Genomic DNA, 22,708 nt, shown 5'->3' on the forward strand with positions numbered 1-22,708 from the left:
GTACACAGAGCTTCGCCTCTTACCTCCTTCCCTCCAGTACATGAGGAGTGGATCCTAGCACAGGAAGAGACAGTTGTACACAGCGCTTCCGCCTCAGACCACTTTCCCTCCAGTACATGAGGAGTTGCTCCTAGCACAGGAAGGAGACAGTTCTACACAGAGCTTCGCCACTTACCTCCTTCCTCCAGTACATGAGAGCTGATCCTAGCACTGAGACAGTTGTACACAGCTTCGCCTCAGACCACTTTCCCTCCAGTACATGAGGAGTGGATCCTAGCACAGGGAGAAGACAGTTGTACATAGCGCTCCGCCTCAGACCACTTTCCCTCCAGTACATGAGGAGCGGATCCTAGCACAGGGAGGAGACAGTTGTACACAGCGCTCCGCCTCAGACCACTTTCCCTCCAGTACATGAGGAGTTGATCCTAGCACAGGGAGGAGACAGTTGTACACAGAGCTTCGCCTCAGACCACTTTCCCTCCAGTACATGAGGAGTTGATCCTAGCACAGGGAGGAGACAGTTGTACACAGCGCTCCGCCTCAGACCACTTTCCCTCCAGTACAGAGACCACTTTCCCTCCAGTACGGATCCTAGCACAGGAGGAGACAGTTGTACACAGAGCTTCGCCTCAGACCACTTTCCCTCCAGTACATGAGGAGTGGCTCCTAGCACAGGAGGAGACAGTTGTACACAGAGCTTCGCCTCAGACCACTTTCCTCCAGTACAGTCCTAGCACAAGGAGGAGACAGTTGTACATAGCTCACCAGACCATCCCTCCAGCACAGGAGTGGCTCCTAGCACAGGGGGAGAAGACAGTTGTACATAGCGCTCCCACTCAGACCACTTTCCCTCCAGTACATGAGGAGCAGATCCTAGCACAGGGAGGAGACAGTTGTACACAGAGCTTCGCCTCAGACCACTTTCCCTCCAGTACATGAGGAGTGGCTCCTAGCACAGGGAGAAGACAGTTGTACATAGCGCTCCGCCTCAGACCACTTTCCCTCCAGTACATGAGGAGTGGATCCTAGCACAGGGAGGAGACAGTTGTACACAGAGCTTCGCCTCAGACCACTTTCCCTCCAGTACATGATCAGCATAACACAAAGAGACAACCCTGCATCCCTGAACTGACTAAATATTTGAATGATAATACCATGGTCAAAGCTGGACTGATCTAACCTCAAGAAACAGACAATAAATGTCAAGCTGGTCCAGGAACATGCCACAGCATGTGTCGTCCAACAACCAACACAGGTATAATTATAATGGTGGTTAATCCTGGAATGTATTGAAAGTATTGACCAAGCTTAAAACTGTAATACTGGATGCAACCAAACACCAAACAATAAATCCCAATACATATCAACCCAATTCTAGAAAACCAAATTAACAAAGGCCACCCATTCAAGGTGATGACCATCCAAGATTCCCACAAAGACTGACAGAATATTGCAATGTCAATTGTTTGACAACTAGAAGAAACATGAGGTGTATATCTGCATACTCAACTTCACTTTGACAAATGACTGCAACTCTTGATAAGAGAAAAGTCTTAATGAACTGACAGTGTTATGAACTCTTTATAAAATATATTACCTTTATTGCAAGAAAAGGAAGAGGTTTAAGAGTACTATAATTATTTATCATGTCAAACAACAAAAAGGGAATAAAGTGATATCTGTTTCATTGTATGGGTACTTTATGGATAACCTGATCAGTGATACAGAGCAGATATACACCATCTAGGATATAAGCAAATCTATGCCATTATAGAATTATTTTTGAAATAACAGAAAAATAAATCTCTGAAATCTTAATCCGAAGAGATATCTGATGTGATTGCGTGATGCTCTGCAATAATTCAATGTTGTAATTAACTTGCAATTAAAACAAACAACGATAGCATGTTATCACGCAAACACAACAAATATTTCCCTCTATTAATGCTGATGAATATATGGATAATGAAGTGAAGCTAGTTGGGATTAGACCAGCTTAAATATAGCAACATGCAAAGATTATGAAACATGGGTTTCTATCTCCCCATGTCTTTATACAGATTGTAATAATCTCTGATACATTCTTCTGTTATTTGAGCTTGGAATTACACAGAATTTCTGCAAAAATCCCCTCATGATATGAAGAAAACTATTGCAGCTGAAAATTTTGCTAGTCTCACACTTTAAAACAATAGATGAACTTCATTTCCAAAAGATAAAGTTTGGACGGAAACCTCTATATACAGGAATGTGTTACACCAAGCATGCAAACTTAGTAATAGAGACCCAGATGATGCATGGATGAGACATGGAAAGTCTTTGCTGATATAACACAGGGAATGTAAAACCAAGGTTCATTATCACAGAGAATCTGGAACCAATGAAAAACAGATCCCCAGCAGTTAAGGAGTTTAAACACCATATCCTATGTCCATGTACATGAAATAACAATAGTGGACTGTACTCTTTGGATACCTTCAAAACAACCTTTCCCTGTACAAGGCTACTTATTCTTTGTTGGTTTTCCAGTAGAATGGGTTTCATTATCTTGTCAAAAATTGCCCTGAAGAAGAATATGATGATTCAACAAACCATTTTTGTTTCATTTTGCAATGACAAGGGGAGATAACCAGGGGTGAATAATATGGAGATAGGAAAAGACAGCTTGTCAGTACATGTCAGAGGTTGATCTTATCTTACCTCGACGTTCTTGCAGAAATTTTTCCTGGAGGTCACAATGTACGCCAAGCACATACAAAACATGTGACCGATAACAACTGTGAAATAACATGTACAAAGAAATATGTTACTCTATCTGCAGTTGTGCAAAAGATGGATTAATATGAATGATTGAAAAGGTGCAACATATACTCCATTTGTTTCTATCCAACATAATATTACCCTCAACCCTGCCACCTCAAGCCTACACTAAATCATATCCATAACCTACTCATAAAAAATATGTTGGAATTATATTTAAAAAGTGGAAAAGTGTTGGTGGAGTTTGATACAATATTTACTCAAGGAGAGAAACAAATGCAGAAAAAAGTTGAGTGTTGCAAACCCAGGAATATTTTAGAAAACTAAAACAAATTGTGCCTGGAGCAGACAATCCGAAGATTGATATTATTAGCAATAATACATGCAAATGAAGCACAAGGAGCCAGTTGACCAATCCTGACCAGAGGATAAATCAGTCGACCAGCACAGGCTGCTTGGGACCAAATCTAACCAAGAACCGTCACAGACTTACCACTGCAGGCTAAAAGTGATTAATCTTATCCCTCATGTCAAATGACCACCCTATCAGGACCCTCATCAACTACCACACCCACAAAAAACAATGCAAAGTAATGGGGAGAAGCTCCATGCAAAATGATGGTAAGTAGGTTTATGCAAACAGATGTCCTGGTATGTGAGCTGTCATTGAAGGGGAGTTATTAACACACGGTCTTCATCCCAGGTCAGAAAGGAATGTACACTGAAAGATGCAACACAGGTGGTACTGTGTGATTGAGGGTGGGGCTATCTACCTAAGGTGAAATTCAGTATGGCAGAAGACAGCTCCATGCAACACAGGTGGTACTGTGTGATTGAGGGTTGGGCTATCTACCTAGGTGAGATTCAGTATGGCAGAAGACAGCTCCATGCAACACAGGTGGTACTGTGTGATTGAGGGTTGGGCTATCTACCCAGGTGAGATTCTGTATGGCAGAAGACAGCTCCATGCAACACAGGTGGTACTGTGTGATTGAGGGTTGGGCTATCTACCTAGGTGAGATTCTGTATGGCAGAAGACAGCTCCATGCAACACAGGTGGTACTGTGTGATTGAGGGTTGGGGCTATCTACCTAGGTGAGATTCAGTATGGCAGAAGACAGCTCCATGCAACACAGGTGGTACTGTGTGATTGAGGGTTGGGCTATCTACCTAGGTGAGATTCAGTATGGCAGAAGACAGCTCCATGCAACACAGGTGGTACTGTGTGATTGAGGGTTGGGCTATCTACCTAGGTGAGATTCAGTATGGCAGAAGACAGCTCCATGCAACACAGGTGGTACTGTGTGGATTGAGGGTTGGGCTATCTACCTAGGTGAGATTCTGTATGGCAGAAGACAGCTCCATGCAACACAGGTGGTACTGTGTGATTGAGGGTTGGGCTATCTACCTAGGTGAGATTCAGTATGGCAGAAGACAGCTCCATGCAACACAGGTGGTACTGTGTGATTGAGGGTTGGGCTATCTACCTAGGTGAGATTCAGTATGGCAGAAGACAGCTCCATGCAACACAGGTGGTACTGTGTGATTGAGGGTTGGGCTATCTACCTAGGTGAGATTCAGTATGGCAGAAGACAGCTCCATGCAACACAGGTGGTACTGTGTGATTGAGGGTTGGGCTATCTACCAAGGTGAGATTCAGTATAGCAGAAGACAGCTCCATGCAACACAGGTGGTACTGTGTGATTGAGGGTTGGGCTATCTACCAAGGTGAGATTCAGTATGGCAGAAGACAGCTCCATGCAAACACAGGTGGTACTGTGTGATTGAGGGTGGGGGCTATCTACCAAGGTGAGATTCAGTATGGCAGAAGACAGCTCCATGCAACACAGGTGGTACTGTGTGATTGAGGGTGGGGGCTATCTACCTAGGTGAGATTCAGTATGGCAGAAGACAGTTCCATGCAACACAGGTGGTACTGTGTGATTGAGGGTTGGGCCATCTACCTAGGTGAGATTCAGTATGGCAGAAGACAGCTCCATGCAACACAGGTGGTACTGTGTGATTGAGGGAGTGGGGCCATCTACCTGGGTGGTGAGATTCAGCATGGCAGAAGACAGCTCCATGCAACACAGGTGGTACTGTGTGATTGAGGGTGGGGCTATCTACCTAGGTGAGATTCAGTATGGCAGAAGACAGCTCCATGCAACACAGGTGGTACTGTGTGATTGAGGGTTGGGCTATCTACCCAGGTGAGATTCAGTATGGCAGAAGACAGCTCCATGCAACACAGGTGGTACTGTGTGATTGAGGGTGGGGCTATCTACCAAGGTGAGATTCAGTATAGCAGAAGACAACTCCATGCAACACAGGTGGTACTGTGTGATTGAGGGTTGGGCTATCTACCAAGGTGAGATTCTGTATGGCAGAAGACAGCTCCATGCAACACAGGTGGTACTGTGTGATTGAGGGTTGGGCTATCTACCTAGGTGAGATTCAGTATGGCAGAAGACAGCTCCATGCAACACAGGTGGTACTGTGTGATTGAGGGTTGGGCCATCTACCTAGGTGAGATTCAGTATGGCAGAAGACAGCTCCATGCAACACAGGTGATTGGGGGTGGGCTATCTACCTAGGTGAGATTCAGTATGGCAGAAGACAGCTCCATGCAACACAGGTGGTACTGTGTGATTGAGGGTGGGGCTATCTACCTAGGTGAGATTCAGTATGGCAGAAGACAGCTCCATGCAACACAGGTGGTACTGTGTGATTGAGGGTGGGGCTATCTACCTAGGTGAGATTCTGTATGGCAGAAGACAGCTCCATGCAACACAGGTGGTACTGTGTGATTGAGGGTGGGGCTATCTACCAAGGTGAGATTCAGTATGGCAGAAGACAGCTCCATGCAACACAGGTGGTACTGTGTGATTGAGGGTTGGGCTATCTACCAAGGTGAGATTCAGTATGGCAGAAGACAACTCCATGCAACACAGGTGGTACTGTGTGATTGAGGGTTGGGCTATCTACCTAGGTGAGATTCAGTATGGCAGAAGACAGCTCCATGCAACACAGGTGGTACTGTGTGTTGGGTTGACGGGTGGGGCTATCTACCTAGGTGAGATTCAGTATGGCAGAAGACAGCTCCATGCAACACAGGTGGTACTGTGTGATTGAGGGTTGGGCTATCTACCTAGGTGAGATTCAGTATAACAGAAGACAGCTCCATGCAACACAGGTGGTACTGTGTGATTGAGGGTTGGGCTATCTACCTAGGTGAGATTCAGTATGGCAGAAGACAGCTCCATGCAACACAGGTGGTACTGTGTGATTGAGGGTGGGGCTATCTACCAAGGTGAGATTCAGTATGGCAGAAGACAGCTCCATGCAACACAGGTGGTACTGTGTGATTGAGGGTGGGGCTATCTACCAGGTAAGGTGAGATTCAGTATAACAGAAGACAGCTCCATGCAACACAGGTGGTACTGTGTGATTGAGGGTTGGGCTATCTACCAAGGTGAGATTCAGTATGGCAGAAGACAGCTCCATGCAACACAGGTGGTACTGTGTGATTGAGGGTGGGGCTATCTACCAAGGTGAGATTCAGTATAACAGAAGACAGCTCCATGCAACACAACAGAACGCAGTATGAAGGAGGAGCATGCAAGGGATGAGGCCTCGTAAGTTGACTCAGAAATAGAAAAGTCCACCATGCAAATTATATGTAAGTTAATAGCAGATGAAGAGAACCACGATGAACAGCTGTTAATTGAAACACTCTTCCAAGAGTGAGTTCTTAGTGATAGATGTGAACACTATCTATTTTGAAAAGGAACTGGGCTCAGCCCAAACTTAGTGTAAAGTTTCATTCAAGTCCTTGAAAACCCATTTATTGTATGCTGTAATTCTAATTATAATATACCAGTCAATGCTTGCTTTTGTTTAGTGTTTAAAGCTGCACAAAGCAATTTCCTGCCATACTAAAGCTGTCTGCAAACAATCAAGTCTGGACCAGACAATCCAGTGATGACATCAGTGAGGGACAAGCACCTACACGTTTGGATACAATGAAATGCATCAACCAAGTCATAAAGCCTGACTACCCGATCCTGTTAATTGACTCTTATGGCACACATGGGTTGCTGAAGATCAGTTTTTACCTGGATTTTCATGGGTCACCAGTTAATGATATTCCACTATAAACACAATGTCAAAGTTTGCCACACAGCTACAGTTACAAGACCTTTACTGTGTATGGGCACCAACCTGTGAAGGCCCACTTCAGACATAGATGCATCATTGTATTTGTCACAGCCAATACCTAGAGGCAGATAGGACATGTTCCTATATGTTGTGTCTATAGACTTGTGTCTATATGTCCTGAAGATGTCCCCAGCATATGTATTAGTCTACAGTTCCCGACACTGCCGTGTCCACTGTTTCTACTCACACCCTACAGCTATACACACACAGAAGAGGAGCTTTAGTACAGAGCTACAGGAGGAAGTACAGTGTTCAGAGTTGGTGCAACACAAAAAGCTTACAGAGAACAGTGTGCTGTGATTATTATCTGGCTGTGTGCACAGGCTGAAGGTTCTGGGACTAGCATAGGGTTGAGTATTATAGGGTTTCGATTATCCTTGGACCATGTACACAGGAAGGGATTCAACTGATCTTGGCCCATATAAATAAGATGTTTCTATCATCAATGGGCCGTAAAAACAAGAACCGTTTTTGTGACAATTATAGATACAGAGAAGGGTCTATTTCACTCTCGTAGGGGTCATGTACACAGGTAGTATATCTATGCCTACTGTAGGCTGTTGTATACAGAGAAGGGTCTATTTTACTCTCGTAGGGGTCATGTATACAGGAAGTGAATCTGTGGCTATTGGGGTGTTGTATACAGAGAAGGGTCTATTTCACTCTCGTAAGGGTCATGTATTCAGGAAGTGTATCTGTGCCTATTGTGGGGTGTTGTATAAAGGAAGGTGTATAGCAAAGACCTGGGCCCCACTGCACAAAGCTATCTCAGCACTAAGATGATCACAAATCCCATACATTAACATAGGCTTACGATGGTTGTAGCGACAAGACTGGTTTGTGCAATGGGCCCCACAACAAGGTTAGTGAACACATAACACTGGACACAGAACTAGATCAACACATTGGATAAATTCAACATGGATATACTGGAATCATTTACCAATCAAAGGAACAGGTTTATGAATGTTTAAATGAATAATTACAATATATCACCAACCAATGACTACCCATATATGACCCATTCCATGGTGGGCTGAATACATCTGTGCAAGAAACAAAATCAAACATGACCAGGCTAAAGCCTGTCAACAATCAGTTACCAGCAATAGCCTTTAACTTTTGCTGTGTCAGAATGCCTTACTAGGTGTTCCTTGTCAGGAAGTGTGTCAAGACTTTCCTGTAAACATTTTGTCATCAGCTGCAGATACTCACTTCTGTATAAGAGCATTAATATCCTTCTGTTCCTGGGTGTCCTGCAGACCACTCTGTCCCTCCCCTGCCTCGGCTCCACTAACAGCTCCTGGCTCCGCTCCACCCTGTTGTCGCAAGGCTCCAGCCTCCATCTCCTGCCTCACCTTGGGTTTGGGGAGCGTTGGAGGAGGAGGCCCCTTGGATCCCAACCGTCCTGCCCCCGGTTTGGTGAATCCAGGCTGGTCTGCTGATGAAGGTGTTTTATTGTCGGGGACTTTGGGGGCGGTGAGTGTGACTCCCTTTCCCCTGAACCCTAAGCGTCCAGTTGTGAAAGAAAATGGTTTTACTTTTTTCTCAGGCTCCTCGGTTGTGGCATCACTGTGACTTCTGTACTTAGAAATCAAGCTCTGCAGTCGGCCGGAACCATCAGTTGCAGATTTCTCAGGCTCTGTAACAGTACAAGAGATTTATTGAAGGAAACCTTAATACTATCCGGAATATATCTAAATATCATATTTTTGTTTAAAACTGAATCACAAATGGTAAAAATGGTCTATCTTTGAATTCAAAAGCATTGTTAGCAGTATGACATAATTCCATTTCAAGTTATAAGTGCCGTAATATTCCTAATGATTTTGATTTTTTAAGATACCCTTTGAAACTTTCATTCAAGTTAAAATATCACAATTGCATATCATTAAGTTATATGAATATAAATTTAATATGACATACAGTATTTCATAAGATTAGCATTCTTATCAGTATTCCATAAGATTAGCATAAGTTATATAAGAATATCCAAGAATATAAATTTAATATGACATACAGTATTTCATAAGATTAGCATTCTTATCCAGAATATTGTGAAGACATTTGCAATCATTTAAAAAAAACAATATTCTATAGATTTCAAGGTGTACACGAATACCAAAATTATGAGCATAGAAAAGCCTCCAGCCAAAATCTGACAATAAAACCAAAGCAAGAAACCCAACATAGAAAGTTCCCCAACCCTCACTGACATAATGCATGGTGGTGTGCTCATTAGAATCATTGGAATTGTCAAAGAAACTGTGCATGTTAACATCAACTGTCATGCAAAAGTGCTAGTTCTTGATACACAATAGATAACTGTCCATCTGTCCATCTGTCGTGCTGACATGGAACTCTGCAACTGCTGCTTCATACAACAACCTGACACAGCAGTAGGACCATGGGCTGTCTCCACATAGCGCTGGCCCTTCACATTCCAGTGCTCCGTTCCACAAAACATTCTTAACACAACAGTGGTAAGCTCATGTCAAGGTGCAGGACTAAGGACCTCCTTTACGCTAAGACAACACAGAGCCACAAAATGATATCACCACTAACAATATTGTAAGCTTATGTCCAAATACAGGAATATGTAATTTTTCAAGTAAAATTTATATTTTATACTTATCCTGACTCATGATCTTTTGCTTATCTCCCTTTCCTTTATGAATGGTAGTGGAACACTTGAATCCCTTGAAGCTCCCAAAGCGGACGTAAAAATACACTCACCCGTGAGTTACCTCCCTTTTCCCGTGTAAACAGTCATGTGACCAGCCTTACTTGTCACTCTCCTGATTTTTCTGCCCAAGCACTTGGATCTGCTGTGCAATCCGAAGTGTTTCCAGCGGGGAGGGCTTGACCTCATGAGTCAGGATAAGTATAAAATATCAATTTTACTTGAAAAATTACATATTATTTCTTATCCTGACTCATGATCTTTTGCTTATAGAATCCTGTGGATTGGTGGTGGGTAAGGCCACTTCCTGGATTCATCAGCTGTCCTTTAGATACGTCCTGTATCCCCATGGGAACTGCGTAGCGGCATTTCCGAGATCCTATTCTTCCAACTTCCGTTATAACTCGTAGGGACCACTTCTTGTCTTACTTCAATCTCAGACAAGTTGAATCATCTTGATTCATGTGGCTTCAGATAAACTAGTATCTTCTTATTACTAGATATCTTATAACAACCCATAGATTATGATAAGATCTTTATCATAAATGAGTTGCAACCCCTTCACGTACAGGTAAGATCTTTACCCGTACAGGATCTTTAATCACTCATGCTAGTCTGTCCTAGACTGTGTGCATGGACTTTCAAACTAATACTTTTCCTTAGTAAAAGTTATCAACAAGTCAACATGATAAAGGGTGAGATTTTCCAACTCAGCACCTTTGAGGAACCGTTAGTTGCTGTGCTACAACGAGAGGCCCAAATTGGTGAATGCCTGAGACGTCTTCAGTGGCTATGTCTCGGAGGTAGTGGTTGGCAAACACCGTATCCGACTTCCAAAAGCAGCCCTCCATAATTGCTGATATAGAGCAATTTCCGTGCAGAGCCAATGTTGACGCCAGTGCTCTGACTTCGTGTGGGTTGGAAGCTCTAGGAGGTTCTAGTCCTGCTGCTTTATAGGCTCTCAATATGACGGCTCTCATCCAGAACGATATCATCGTTCTTGAGACTTCTACTGATGTCTCTGTGGATAATGGGATGAACAGGTGCTTGAATTTTCGTCTCCTTGTCTTAGTCTTTGAAGATATATCTTCAGGGGCTCTGACCGGACACAAGGATAGGGTCCACTATATCCTCTGGTCCAAGGATTGTAGATAAGCTGGTGCGTGGAACTGTCTTTTCTGGCTGACCAGGTAGTAGGTTCTTGGCAATGAAGTCCCATGTAAGTCCTAGATGATCTGCAGCATGTTGCCCCATGTCGAATCTGGTTCGACCAAAGTCCAGCGTATGTATCTCTGATATTCGAGCTGCCGTGGCTAGCTTAAGCAGGAACAGAGTCTTCTGTGTCAGCAGCTCGAAGGTAGTCTGATCTAGAGGTTAGAGGGCATCACTTGTAAGATGACGAAGAATTACATTCAGATCCCAGGCCGGAGCTCTGAACTTCTTTTGCTGGTCCTCCAGTTTAAAAGATCTCAGCAGAGCAAGTAATTCTGCTACTTTTGTCAACTTGATGCCTGTTTTCATGGTAATCACTGTACTGATGGCAGCGAGGTATGGTATGTCGAACCTTTCAGATGTCTGGTCTGTCTAAGATGACACAGGTATTCCGCCACTTGAGGATGAGTAGCTTTCATAGCAATGAAGCCTTTCCGCCTTGCATAAGTCTCAAACTTCAGCCACTTGTCATCATACAGGTTATGAGTAGATCTGCATAACGATAGCATTACTGCCTTGGCTGCCCTGGCGGAGTATCCTCTTTTCCTCAAACATGTTTTGATAGGGTCAACACGTAGCTGGAACAGTGTTGGGTTCCTGTGGACCTGCATGGTGTCTGGATGTATGAGTAGGTTCGGCCAATCTGGTAACTTGATTGTTGGACTTCAAGATCTTCTATTATGTCTAGGAACCATACTCGCTGGCCAGTATGGCGCTACTCAAGGTCAGTTGTAGCACCTGTGTCTGTTTGATCTTCAACAGTACTTTCGGTAGTAATATCAGTGGTGGAAACGCATAAGCGTTTAGTCCTTCCCATGATATGTTCAGTGCATCTGTTGCCCAGGCTTGAGGATCTGGAACTGGTGAGACAAACGTCTGTAGTTGTTTGTTGAACCTCATGGCAAACAGGTCTGTGCATGGGGATCCTATTTCCCTTATGATGAGCTGAAATGCTTCTGGATGGAGCATCCATTCCGTGAGGTGACGGGTGCAGTGGTCGGGAGAGCGCCTGCAAGCACGTTCTTTGCTCCGGGTATGTGACACGCTTTATCCAGGTGTTTGCCTCCTCCGTGATGTCAAACAACTGGAATGTGAGCTGTAGTAGGTTTGGTGATCTTGTAGATCCTTGCCGATTTATGGAGAATGCCACTGTAGAGTTGTCCGTGTGGACCATCAGCATTCTGTTGATCAGTGAGCTCGACCATAGTTGTAAGGCGTTGATCACAGCTTTCATCTCCAGCAGATTGATGTGAAGATGCTACTCTGTTTTGGACCACTTCCTTGATGCAACTTGATTGTTGAGATGTGCACCCCAACCTTGTATCGATGCATCTACATAGAGATGTGTGTCGAAGGCCGGTTCTTGTAAATAGGTCCCTCCGCAAGAGACGCTCGACCTGTGGGTCCACTAAAGTAGGTACCTCTTGAGATTGTCTGGCAGCAAGATAGGGTCGACGCTGTCCAGATGTTTTGTCAGGAACTGTTGCAGCGGCCTTAGTTGTAACCTTCCTGTGCGAGTCAAGTCCTGCAATCGAGGTTAGTAGACCAAGTAGACATTGCCATGTTCAGTAGTGTTAACGGAGAGATGACTGCTTGTGGAATCATGGCTTGTATCTTGATCCAATGATCTTTGGCGACAACAATTTTATTCTGTGTTGTGATAATTCTTATTCCCAGCAATTGAAGATCTTTTTGATTCTAACTCCAACTTCATCAGGTTCACTAGCCATCCTAGTTTGCGTGAGCAACTTAATTGTGAAGTTCAGCTGCTGTCTGAGTTGATTGGCACTTTGAAGAACCTGTATGCCGGGCCGGGTCAGATAACCGCACTGCGCGAGACCTCGATGCTGCAGATAGGTGCAGATAGGTGCCGATAGGCTTGGTTATTCGTATGAATAATCATAAAGCCGACAACATTCCAAACAGTAGGACGTTCCATTGGAAATGCTAACCCCTGATTGCAGTGACGATACATCATTCTTCCCCTTATATGGGGGACTGACTGAGGCGATCTGGCGCTTTTGATCAGCATACATCGGCAGAAATGGCATTGCCTATTTAAAGCAAGGCTGGCTCCATCTGTGTTGTAGCATATCGCGTTGGGAACAGGTACTCATACCGACTTTTATCATCAGCGACAACTTCCAAAATAAACATTGTTTATCCTGCTGTCAAGGCTAGACATCTATTAGATTCCCATGATGATAACAGGCCGTAGTTGTATACTGTTTCCAAAGCTGCCTGTGAAGTATTCCCCGCACCACGGGTTTGTTTACAAGTTAGTAAACTTGCTGGTACCTGCTCTGTCAGTGGGAGGCGTTGTCTGACCAATCAGCTTCAAGCATGACGTCACTGGTGTTGTAGCAAGTTGGCCTACATAAAATCTGATGCAATTAGTTGGTTGAGTAAAAGCGTGTAATTCTAATGGCCATATAATCCCTCTTGAATAAGGGTTGCTCCAAGTGTAAAATCTTGTTCAGTTGAGTGACGAAAGTGTTAATAATATCATCTGTACGTCTGTTCAAGGATTCTTGAAGGCGTTATTAACCCTTAAGCCCTTTACAAGGTCACCTTGAGGTTCTCCAGTACTTGAGATATCAGCTTCATAGGTGATATCATATTGGAGTTGAAGTCATCAGCGCATATGCAGTCCGAAATGCCTCTGTTGGGTTGGTGAGTGAGTGAACGACAATATCAATGCAGGCCATCTGCTACCCGGTGATAAGACCCTCAGCATCTGCGTGTAGATGAAGGGATTCCTTTCATCAAGTAGGTTGTCGTCGAAACTGAACCTACTACAGGTGTAAGGTTCTGAGATCCCTGGTTGTTCTGCGTAACTGTATCCCTTCTCGAACCTCCATCATCCCTTCACGAACCTCTGTCTGAAGATTCCTCCCTTCGCGAAAGTCTATCTTGAGAGTCCTCTCATTGAGCGAACCTCTATCTGTGGATTCATCTCTTCGCGAACCTCTGTGACGTGAGCCTTAACCTTGAGTGACTTCGAACATCTGTGAGAGATATGAGATCTTGATCTAGAGCCGCTAGATGTTGGAGATGGATCCTTCGATGTTCTCGAACGCTGGTGAGGGTTCCTAGATGTAGAACAGTGAGTAGGCGTCAAACATGTCTTCTATCCTCCTCCAAGATGACAGAGTCGTGGAAGCCAGACTGTGGAGACCTTCGTAAAGGTGTAATGGGTTCGCCAACGTAGTCTTGAGACGTAGTTCTATGTGGAGTAGGACTTTTGCGCGAGGTCCGTGAGGGTTTGGCGGACAATGTCAGTAGATGAGAGGCTTCGAGTCAACTGGGCGCGTTGTAGCCTTCGCTTCTTCCTAACCTACGCTTCATCATGGCCATCATCTGGTCAGGGTGAATTGTCTCATAAATTCACCAGGATCAAAGTTATGACACAAATACAAATAATGTTTTCAAATCTTTTACATATAACACAATGTAGTTATAGCCAAATCCATACACAACGTAATTTTGAAGAATAGGACCTAAATAAAAAGGATGTAATGCCGTATACGGGACTCCAGTGCTCGCCCAACCATCCACCTGGGCGAAAAGGGAGAGAGTGACAAGTAAGGCTGGTCACATGACTGTTTACGCAGGAAAAGGAGGTAACTCGTGGGTGAGTGTATTTTTACGTCCGCTTTGGGAACTTCAAGGGATTCAAGTGTTCCACTACCATTCGAAAGGGAAAGGGAGATAAGCAAAAGATCATGAGTCAGGATAAGAAAAAATTACAACAGTCCTAGTAATTACTTCCTCAGTGCCTACAAAAACAGCATTACAACTACTGGAATCAAATTCACATCATGGGAATTAAAAGTCTCATGATGAAAGTGCGCATATGTGTCAGGCCAGTAGAAAGTATACCTGTCAAAACAGGAGACAAAGGTTTCACCTGAGTTAGTGAGTGAGTGAGTTGAGTATTACGACGCATTTAGCAATATTACAGCTTTATGGCGGCGGTCTGAAAATAATCGAGTCTGGACTAGACAATCCAGTGATCAACAGCATGAGCATCGATCTGCGCAATTGGGAACCGATGACATGTGTCAACCAAGTCGGCGAGCCTGACCACCCGATCCCATTAGTCGCCTCTTACGACAAGCATACTCGCCTTTTGTGGCAAGCATGGGTTGCTAAAGACCTATTCTTCCCCGGATCTTCACGGGTCAAACATTCACCTGAACAGATACTAATTAGGTGAATGTCTGTAATGACAGATGTAAGTTTAAAGATTAGCACAGATGTAGACAGACATCTACAGAAAGATAGCCATATTGATATATGAAGACAGATGCATGACAGTTAACACACATATGAGGCTCTTGAGAGGCATATAGAAGTTGGTATTAAGTATGAGACAAAATATTATGGATGTCAACTTCTTCTTTATTGTATACACAACGTTTCTGGGGTTTTCCTTGCCAGGTGAAATGACGAAGGGGCAAGAAATAGCCCAGAAACGTTGTGCATACAATAAAGATGTCTTATAACATACAGATATTGATAGGTGTTTAGCTATTCATGTTCAAGACTAGCATTATGAAAATTAAGTGGGGAGAATGACTGGCCTTAACAGCAACAGAACATCATTAAGAAAGAAAGTGAAAATTAAGATAAATTACTTATATTATTACAATACACTGTGAAAGAAATTTGTGATAATACTATGAGAATTCTTCTCAAATGAATGATGTGTTTATTTTCTACAGAAAGCAGATCCAAACAATGGTGACCTACTCGGTGATACTTACACACACAGGTGAGAGAACAGAACAGTGCTCCCCTCCCTCTAACACACACTAGCCAACACGGCAGCCTGCAACCGGACACAACCAACAACATTACTTACTGAAAAAGAACTGGGCACCATACAATCCTGACGCAGGGTTGAGTTTACCTTGCTCACTAGGGGGCGCTGGTTTGGCCTCCAAAAACTTCTTACTGAGCAGAGGATCTGTTTGAATCACTCTTGGAACCGAACTTTCCTGAAAAATAGATTGAAGTTCATAAGAGCTAAACATTTGGTCAGTCCACAAGCTGTACAATCTCTACTACGTGGTCTTGTATAAGTTCCTCCATCCCCCGGTAACTGATCTGACAGCTGACTGTTGTAGTGGTGACACATTCTGCTGTTAGCAAGCTGATGAATTGAGGCCATTTATTACTCATAGACATCAGATGAACCTGACAAAGCATGAACATTGTGAGACGTCAAACACTGGCACTGAGGCACAGCAGTCGCACACTCTGACACATTGCACATTGGTCAGCGAGAAACAGTACCGTTTGTGCAACATAATCTCAGTAGTCATCAGAGTGAGGGCTCTTAGGCTTCCTTTCTCACTGAAACCAAACCATTTCTTGACTTACTGGTCATAAATGGCAGCTGTATGTATTCACTGGTCATGGAAGAGTGAGTGAGTTTAGTTTTATGCCGCTTTTAGCAATATTCCAGCAATATCACAGTGGTGGAATCGAACCCGGGTCTTCGGCATGACGAGCAACCATTTTAACCACTAGGCTACCCCATCGCCCCTGGTCATGGAAGAAGACAGACCCATAAGTTACCAATGATTGTCACACCATCTTTTAGTTTTAGAAAATTCTGGGTTTTGTTACCTGGCATATTTTGTTTAAAAAACTGGGTGCTTGTATCTATCACATCTCGCAGCACATCTCACCTACTTACCAATGAAGGTCCGGGTTAGAATGAACTTTCAGTAACCCATGCTTGTCGTAACTAACAGGATCAGGTGGTCAGGCTTGCTGGCTTGGTTGACACGTCATTGGTTCCCAATTGCGCATGCTGTTGATCACTGGATTGTCTGGTCCAGACTCGATTATTTACAGACCGCCGCCATATAGGTGGAATATTGCCGAGTGTGGCGAAAACTAAACTCACTCACTCACTCACTCACTCCACCTTCTTCTTCAGGGCATCCTGCAGCTCCTCCTTCAGGGATCCTGTAGCCAGAAACAAGTCAACATAGCAGTGATTATACTGAGGATAATGGTAGAAACTATAACATCATCTGTTTAACCCTGTATTCAGCAATATTCCAGCTAAAAGACTGGACTTATATGTTATAATGCGGCCTGGATCAGATAAACCTCTGATTGACAATAGGAGATATGAAGTAAATTATTCTACTGAGAAAAATACTACATTTTACTACAAGCTGTAAGGGACTAATCCTAACATAGAATCCTGAAGCAGCTTTGTGCAACAAAGGTACAGCGGAAATAAACTTGCCACTGGGTTTTAAACCAGTCTCACATATATAAATATACATTCCTAAACATTCTTTGTTTCCTTCTTTTATATGACTGACTGAGTTTGGTTTTCAACGCTTTTAGCAATATTCCAGCAATATCAATGGGCGGAGGACACCAGAAATGGGCTTCACATATTGTATGTCTCCCCATGTGGGGATTCTAGAACCTGTATGTCTCCTTCGCTGTGTTACGACAGAGCCAACGCTTTAACCACTAGGCTACCCCACCGCACCATATGTTATTAACAAAGTAATACCCCCACATCGCCTCTTTTATATGATGTTATAGACCACAGTCAGAATGTAAATCAGTGGTTAAATCAACAACGTGTTATACCCTCGTGAGCTGCATGCCGAACACGATCTCCCCATGACACACGCGATGCTGTGTTACTATGTCCAGACTGGCACACACACAAACAGTATATAAAGGGGTATGTTCCTTATATTCTTGGTCTGCAGACCTGTCCATCTTATTTCAACCCTGGGAAATAGTAGTCCTTGTTTCACAAAGCTCAGTAGGCCTAAGAACTCAGTAGTTTTCAGTAGCATTTGTACTTCCTATACTGTAACAAAGGAAGTACAAAATGCTAGGAGAAAAGTTATGGAGATCTTAGGCCTACAAGAGCTTTGTGAAACGGGGCCCTGGATATGCCGTCAACAGTGCTCAGTGCTAACAAACACACTCAGCTAACAAAAGTTATGGAAGCATATTAGTATCACAGTCTAGAAAAATATGTTGCTGACATCTTGTGCTTTAGTGATTTGAACCAAAAATGATGACATGAAAAGAATTATGCATTCCAACATTTAGTGGAAAAGAACTTTACTGAGCCAAAAATGATTTTTGAGAGAATTTTAAAGCTTGTTCAAAAAACAAACATTAATATTTTCCAAATACTGCATAAAACAATAATTATATGTGTGTAAGAGGTCTTGAACCATCTTAAAATGTGATTTCAGATCTCTCACCACAGAACATTTAGAAAAGAATATTTTCTATTTTCATTTAAAAAATCAAACATTGCAACCTTTGTTTTGCAGCCATATTGAAAGTCATGTTTTATGCCCATAATACATTTAAATGCATTTACAAACTTTTACACACATATTTGAACCGAATCTATAAAGTCATTTCCTGAGAAGAAGTCTACAATGTAAACTGTTAATTGACTATCCTGACACAGCAGTGACAGTCTCACATGGCCTTTCAGACCAGGAGAGCTACAATTGTGCAGGATCAAAAAGTTATAAACCAAGCAAATTAATACCACAAATCTAAAAGTATCATGTATAATTTGCACAGCAAACACTGATGTTATTCCTTACAGTAAACAAACACATTGTATATGCACACTTCAAATGTTAGTAACTGTCTCAACAACCATGCTCAACCTTTTCTTGGCAGAATTATCTCCCTTCGTCCACCTGACCTTTTCTATATGAAGGGATCAAAATGACCAGTGACTGGGGTTATATACTGAGGCAGCCTGTTATCAAGTCTTAGGGATCTATATTCTGACCTTGTATCAAGCAGACATGTGGGAAATAGATTCAAGCAGCACTTAATGGACCTGAGGATAATTGTGATCTGTTTCACTGGCATTTTATAAGTGGATGAGTGACAATAAGCCAAGATAATTTTACGAATCACAACTTCCTTTTTCTATGATGATGTAACATTTCAACTCAAAAAGATCTAAGCCAGTGTTTACAAAAAGCCAGCTCACTCTGATGAATACATGTATCTTGAATCCAACCATCCCTAGAGAAACAAAACTGGCATAGTCTCCACCCTCACCAGTCATCTCTCCTCTACCATTCCTACCACAGAAATTGGGCACCTCCATCATGAAGTCATCCCATTCAAGCACTACCCATCAAAGCAAGTAGACAAAATCATCAACACCACTCTCCACCAAGCATGTAAACCAGCTGCCACCAAACCTGAACAGCAATTATCTGAATCTCTACCTAGGTAAGACCTCCAACCACATCATGTTGCTTCAGTTAATCTCTATAAGATGTATATATGTCAGACAACAGTTAAAAGGATGAATGTTGCATCATAACAGAAGGAAGGGGTTGTCATCTATACAAAAGTCTTACCTTTAAAAGACTAAAAGTTTAACACAGTAGTTAGATCAAAGTCCATTCTATTGTAACTCTAGGCATAAAGCAGCATCTGCATCCATCTTCTCAACTATTCCTGACTCTCTCTCAAACCCTTCACAACCATTCCTGACTCTCTCAAACCCTTCACAACCATTCCTGATTCTCACAAAACTATCCAACCATTCCTGACTCTCTAAAACCCTACACAACCATTCCTGACTCTCTAAAACCTTACACAACCATTCCTGACTCTCCCAAACCCTTCACAACCATTCCTGACTCTCTCTAAACCCTTCACAATCATTCCTGACTCTCTAAAACCCTACACAACCATTCCTGACTCTCCCAAACCCTTCACAACCATTCCTGATTCTCCCAAACCCTTCTCACAACCATTCCTGATTATCCCAAACCCTTCACAACCATTCCTGACTCACTCAAAACCCTTCACAACCATTCCTGATTATCCCAAACCCTTCACAACCATTCCTGACTCCACTCAAACCCTTCACAACCATTCCTGATTCTCCCAAACTCTTTCACAACCATTCCTGACTCACTCAAACCCTTCTCACAACCATTCCTGATTATCCCAAACCCTTCACAATCATTCCTGATTCTCCAAAACCGTTCTCAACCATTTCTGACTCTCTCAAAACTTTCTTAACCATCTTATATCCTCCAACCCATCTTGACTCTCTCCAAACCATGCCAACCTTTCCTGGTCACCCCAACCCAACCTGACCCGTCCTGATGCTCTTCACTCTACCCCTGACCCTCCCCAACCCAACCTGATTCTATAACACCCAGCCTAAGCTGTTAGTACTATGGTGAGGCAAAGCAACTGTACTTGGTGCAGAGTTAGATGCAGGCTTTGGCAGTTTACTTCCACGAGTCAGCCGGACAGTGTTACCTGAGTCCAATCTGAGAACAAACAAACCTCATCAGTCACATGTAATATCTTTGTTTTACATTCATCTAAGTAATCCAATTCATGCTTAAAAATAAAAAGTACTTTTCCGAAAAAAGGATAAAGATGGAAATAGGAACTAGGAAATACATATATTATTATCTACTTTATCTGCAAACAATCGTGTCGCCAGAATTTGCTGATTTAACGACAAACACACAAAGACTGACCAACATTAAGCCTCAAATGAAATTTTAATATTTTATATCTGGCAATGTGTTTATTATTAATGATTCTCCATTAAAAAAACTGTGATTAAATAGAAGTACACTAAATGTCATTCCAAGACCAGAAATACTAAATAGTCATAATTCAGAGGAAGTGTGCTATCAAGGTAACACCTACTCATCATTCTGGCTGCCCCTGTTCCGTTTCAGACTTTCAATCTGCTTCTCCAAGTCCTCCACTAGTTTGCGAAGGTCACCAATTCCATGATCCCTGAAACATAAAACAGAGAGGGAACTTAATGTACAGAATGCTGGGACAGAGAAGAGAAGGTTAGATATAGATCCCCAAAACAGAGATGCTATAGATCCCCGAAACAAAGAGGGAACTTAAGGTACAGATTCCTGAAAGGTCATGTTGGAGCAGTTATCCAATGGATCCCTAAAACAGAGTGACAGATATTGTATATCTATGGTCTGATGTTCCCAGCCACTCATTATTTCATAAGCTTACATTTCAGAAATTGCCATTTTCATTATTCAATCCAAATTTTCAATAATCTTTCAGATCAGAATTTACTTGCTCCCTGTGACAAGATTTTCTATTCATGTAGATCACGAGCAAGTTGTCCCAGATCTGTGTCCATCAACCACTTGCACCAGGAGATAGCAATGCTACAGTCATGTGCAAGATGTCCTTGATCTGTGTCCAGTGGCCACTACCTACTTGAGATCTAGTTCCTCCTTTGTCTTCCTGAGCTCATTCTCCAGAGATGAGATCTCCCGGTCCTTCCTCTCAATCTCCTCCATCAGCTTGTGGAGCTCCCCCCCTCATCTGGTGCAGCTCTTCCCCAACATCTTCCAGCGACTCCTGCAGCAACGACAAGAACAACTGTAACAACACACCAACTCCCACAACAATCAGCAACTGCTAGAATAGAACACAATAACCACTGACCCCTCAAGACACTGCTGCAGTCAGAGGACCTCATTTCAGACACTCAAAACTGGGATGTAAATGACCATACATAAGCATGTGCACATGCATATTGATAAGAAAGAAAAGGAAAAGAAAATATTACAAGCAGACGGATAAAAATAAACTGAGCGAATTAAAACAAATCTGTGATAGTTACATTTGATATGCTTGACTCCTTATGACAAAACTGAAAGGCACAGTATACCCTTCCTTACACAGCCGACATCATTATCCCTTCATCATTGTGCAAGTCCCTACAATAAATATCATCTACTATCCCTTTCGCTTATTACCCCTACCTGATCAACATACCTCACCCCCCCTCTACTGCCTATTACCCTACCCCTGATCAACATACCTCACCCTCCACTCATCACCCTACCCTGATCAACATACCTCACCCTCTACTCATCACCCTACCCTGATCAACATACCTCACCCTCCACTCATCACCCTACCCTGATCAACATACCTCACCCTCTACTCATCACCCTACCCTGATCAACATACCTCACCCTCCACTCATCACCCTACCCTGATCAACATACCTTACCCTACACTCTACCTCATTACACCTACCCTCCCCCTGATCAACATACCCTACTCCACTCACCCCTACTCACTCATGGCCCCACCCTGATCAAAATACCTCACCCTCCACTCACCCTCCACTCATCACCCTACCCTGATCAACATACCTCACACCTCCACTCATCACCCCTAACCTGATCAACATACCTCACCCTACTCATCACCCTCACCTGATCAACATCATCACCCCCTACCTCATCCCCTCACCCATTTCTACCCCTGATCAACATACCTCACTCCTCCACTCATCACCCTCACCCTCCACTCATCACCCTCATCACCTCATCATCATACCCTCCTCCACCTCCACACCCTACCCTGATCAACATACCTCATCCTCCACTTCCCAAACACCCTACCCTGATCAACATACCTCACCCTCCACTCATCACCCTACCCTTGATCAAACATAACCTGATCACCATACCTGATCAACATACCTCACCCTCCACTCATCACTGACTTCAACACCCTCATCCTACACACCTCACCCTCCACTCATCACCCTACCCCTGATCAACATATAATCACCCCTCCACTCATCACCATACCATGCCTCACCCTCACCCTCCACCCCAAACTGATCCACCCTACTGATCAGCATATCTCTCCACTCATCTCCTACCCTGATCAACATACCTCACCCTCCACCCTAAACTGATCCCCCTACTCTTTCCCTCCACCGCAAACTGATCCCCTACCTTCCCCTCCACATCACCCAAA

The 22,708-nt window shown here is 43.3% G+C and overlaps 1 protein-coding gene across 1 annotated transcript in view; it reads right to left on the reverse strand.

Annotated features, from left to right (window-relative positions):
- LOC124271547 (myosin-11-like) overlaps positions 1–22,708 on the reverse strand; it is a 97,811-nt gene that overhangs the window by 13,657 nt on the left and 61,446 nt on the right. Inside the window, 7 exon segments of the mRNA XM_046706689.1 lie at positions 8,194–8,620; positions 15,741–15,876; positions 16,815–16,855; positions 20,132–20,205; positions 20,597–20,689; positions 21,143–21,243; positions 21,245–21,286. Coding sequence (XP_046562645.1) covers positions 8,194–8,620; positions 15,741–15,876; positions 16,815–16,855; positions 20,132–20,205; positions 20,597–20,689; positions 21,143–21,243; positions 21,245–21,286 — 914 coding nt within the window.

This window comes from Haliotis rubra, unplaced genomic scaffold (assembly GCF_003918875.1).
Source record: "Haliotis rubra isolate DU_JTF1 unplaced genomic scaffold, ASM391887v1 Scf161, whole genome shotgun sequence".
Classification (NCBI taxonomy): Eukaryota; Metazoa; Mollusca; class Gastropoda; order Lepetellida; family Haliotidae; genus Haliotis; species Haliotis rubra.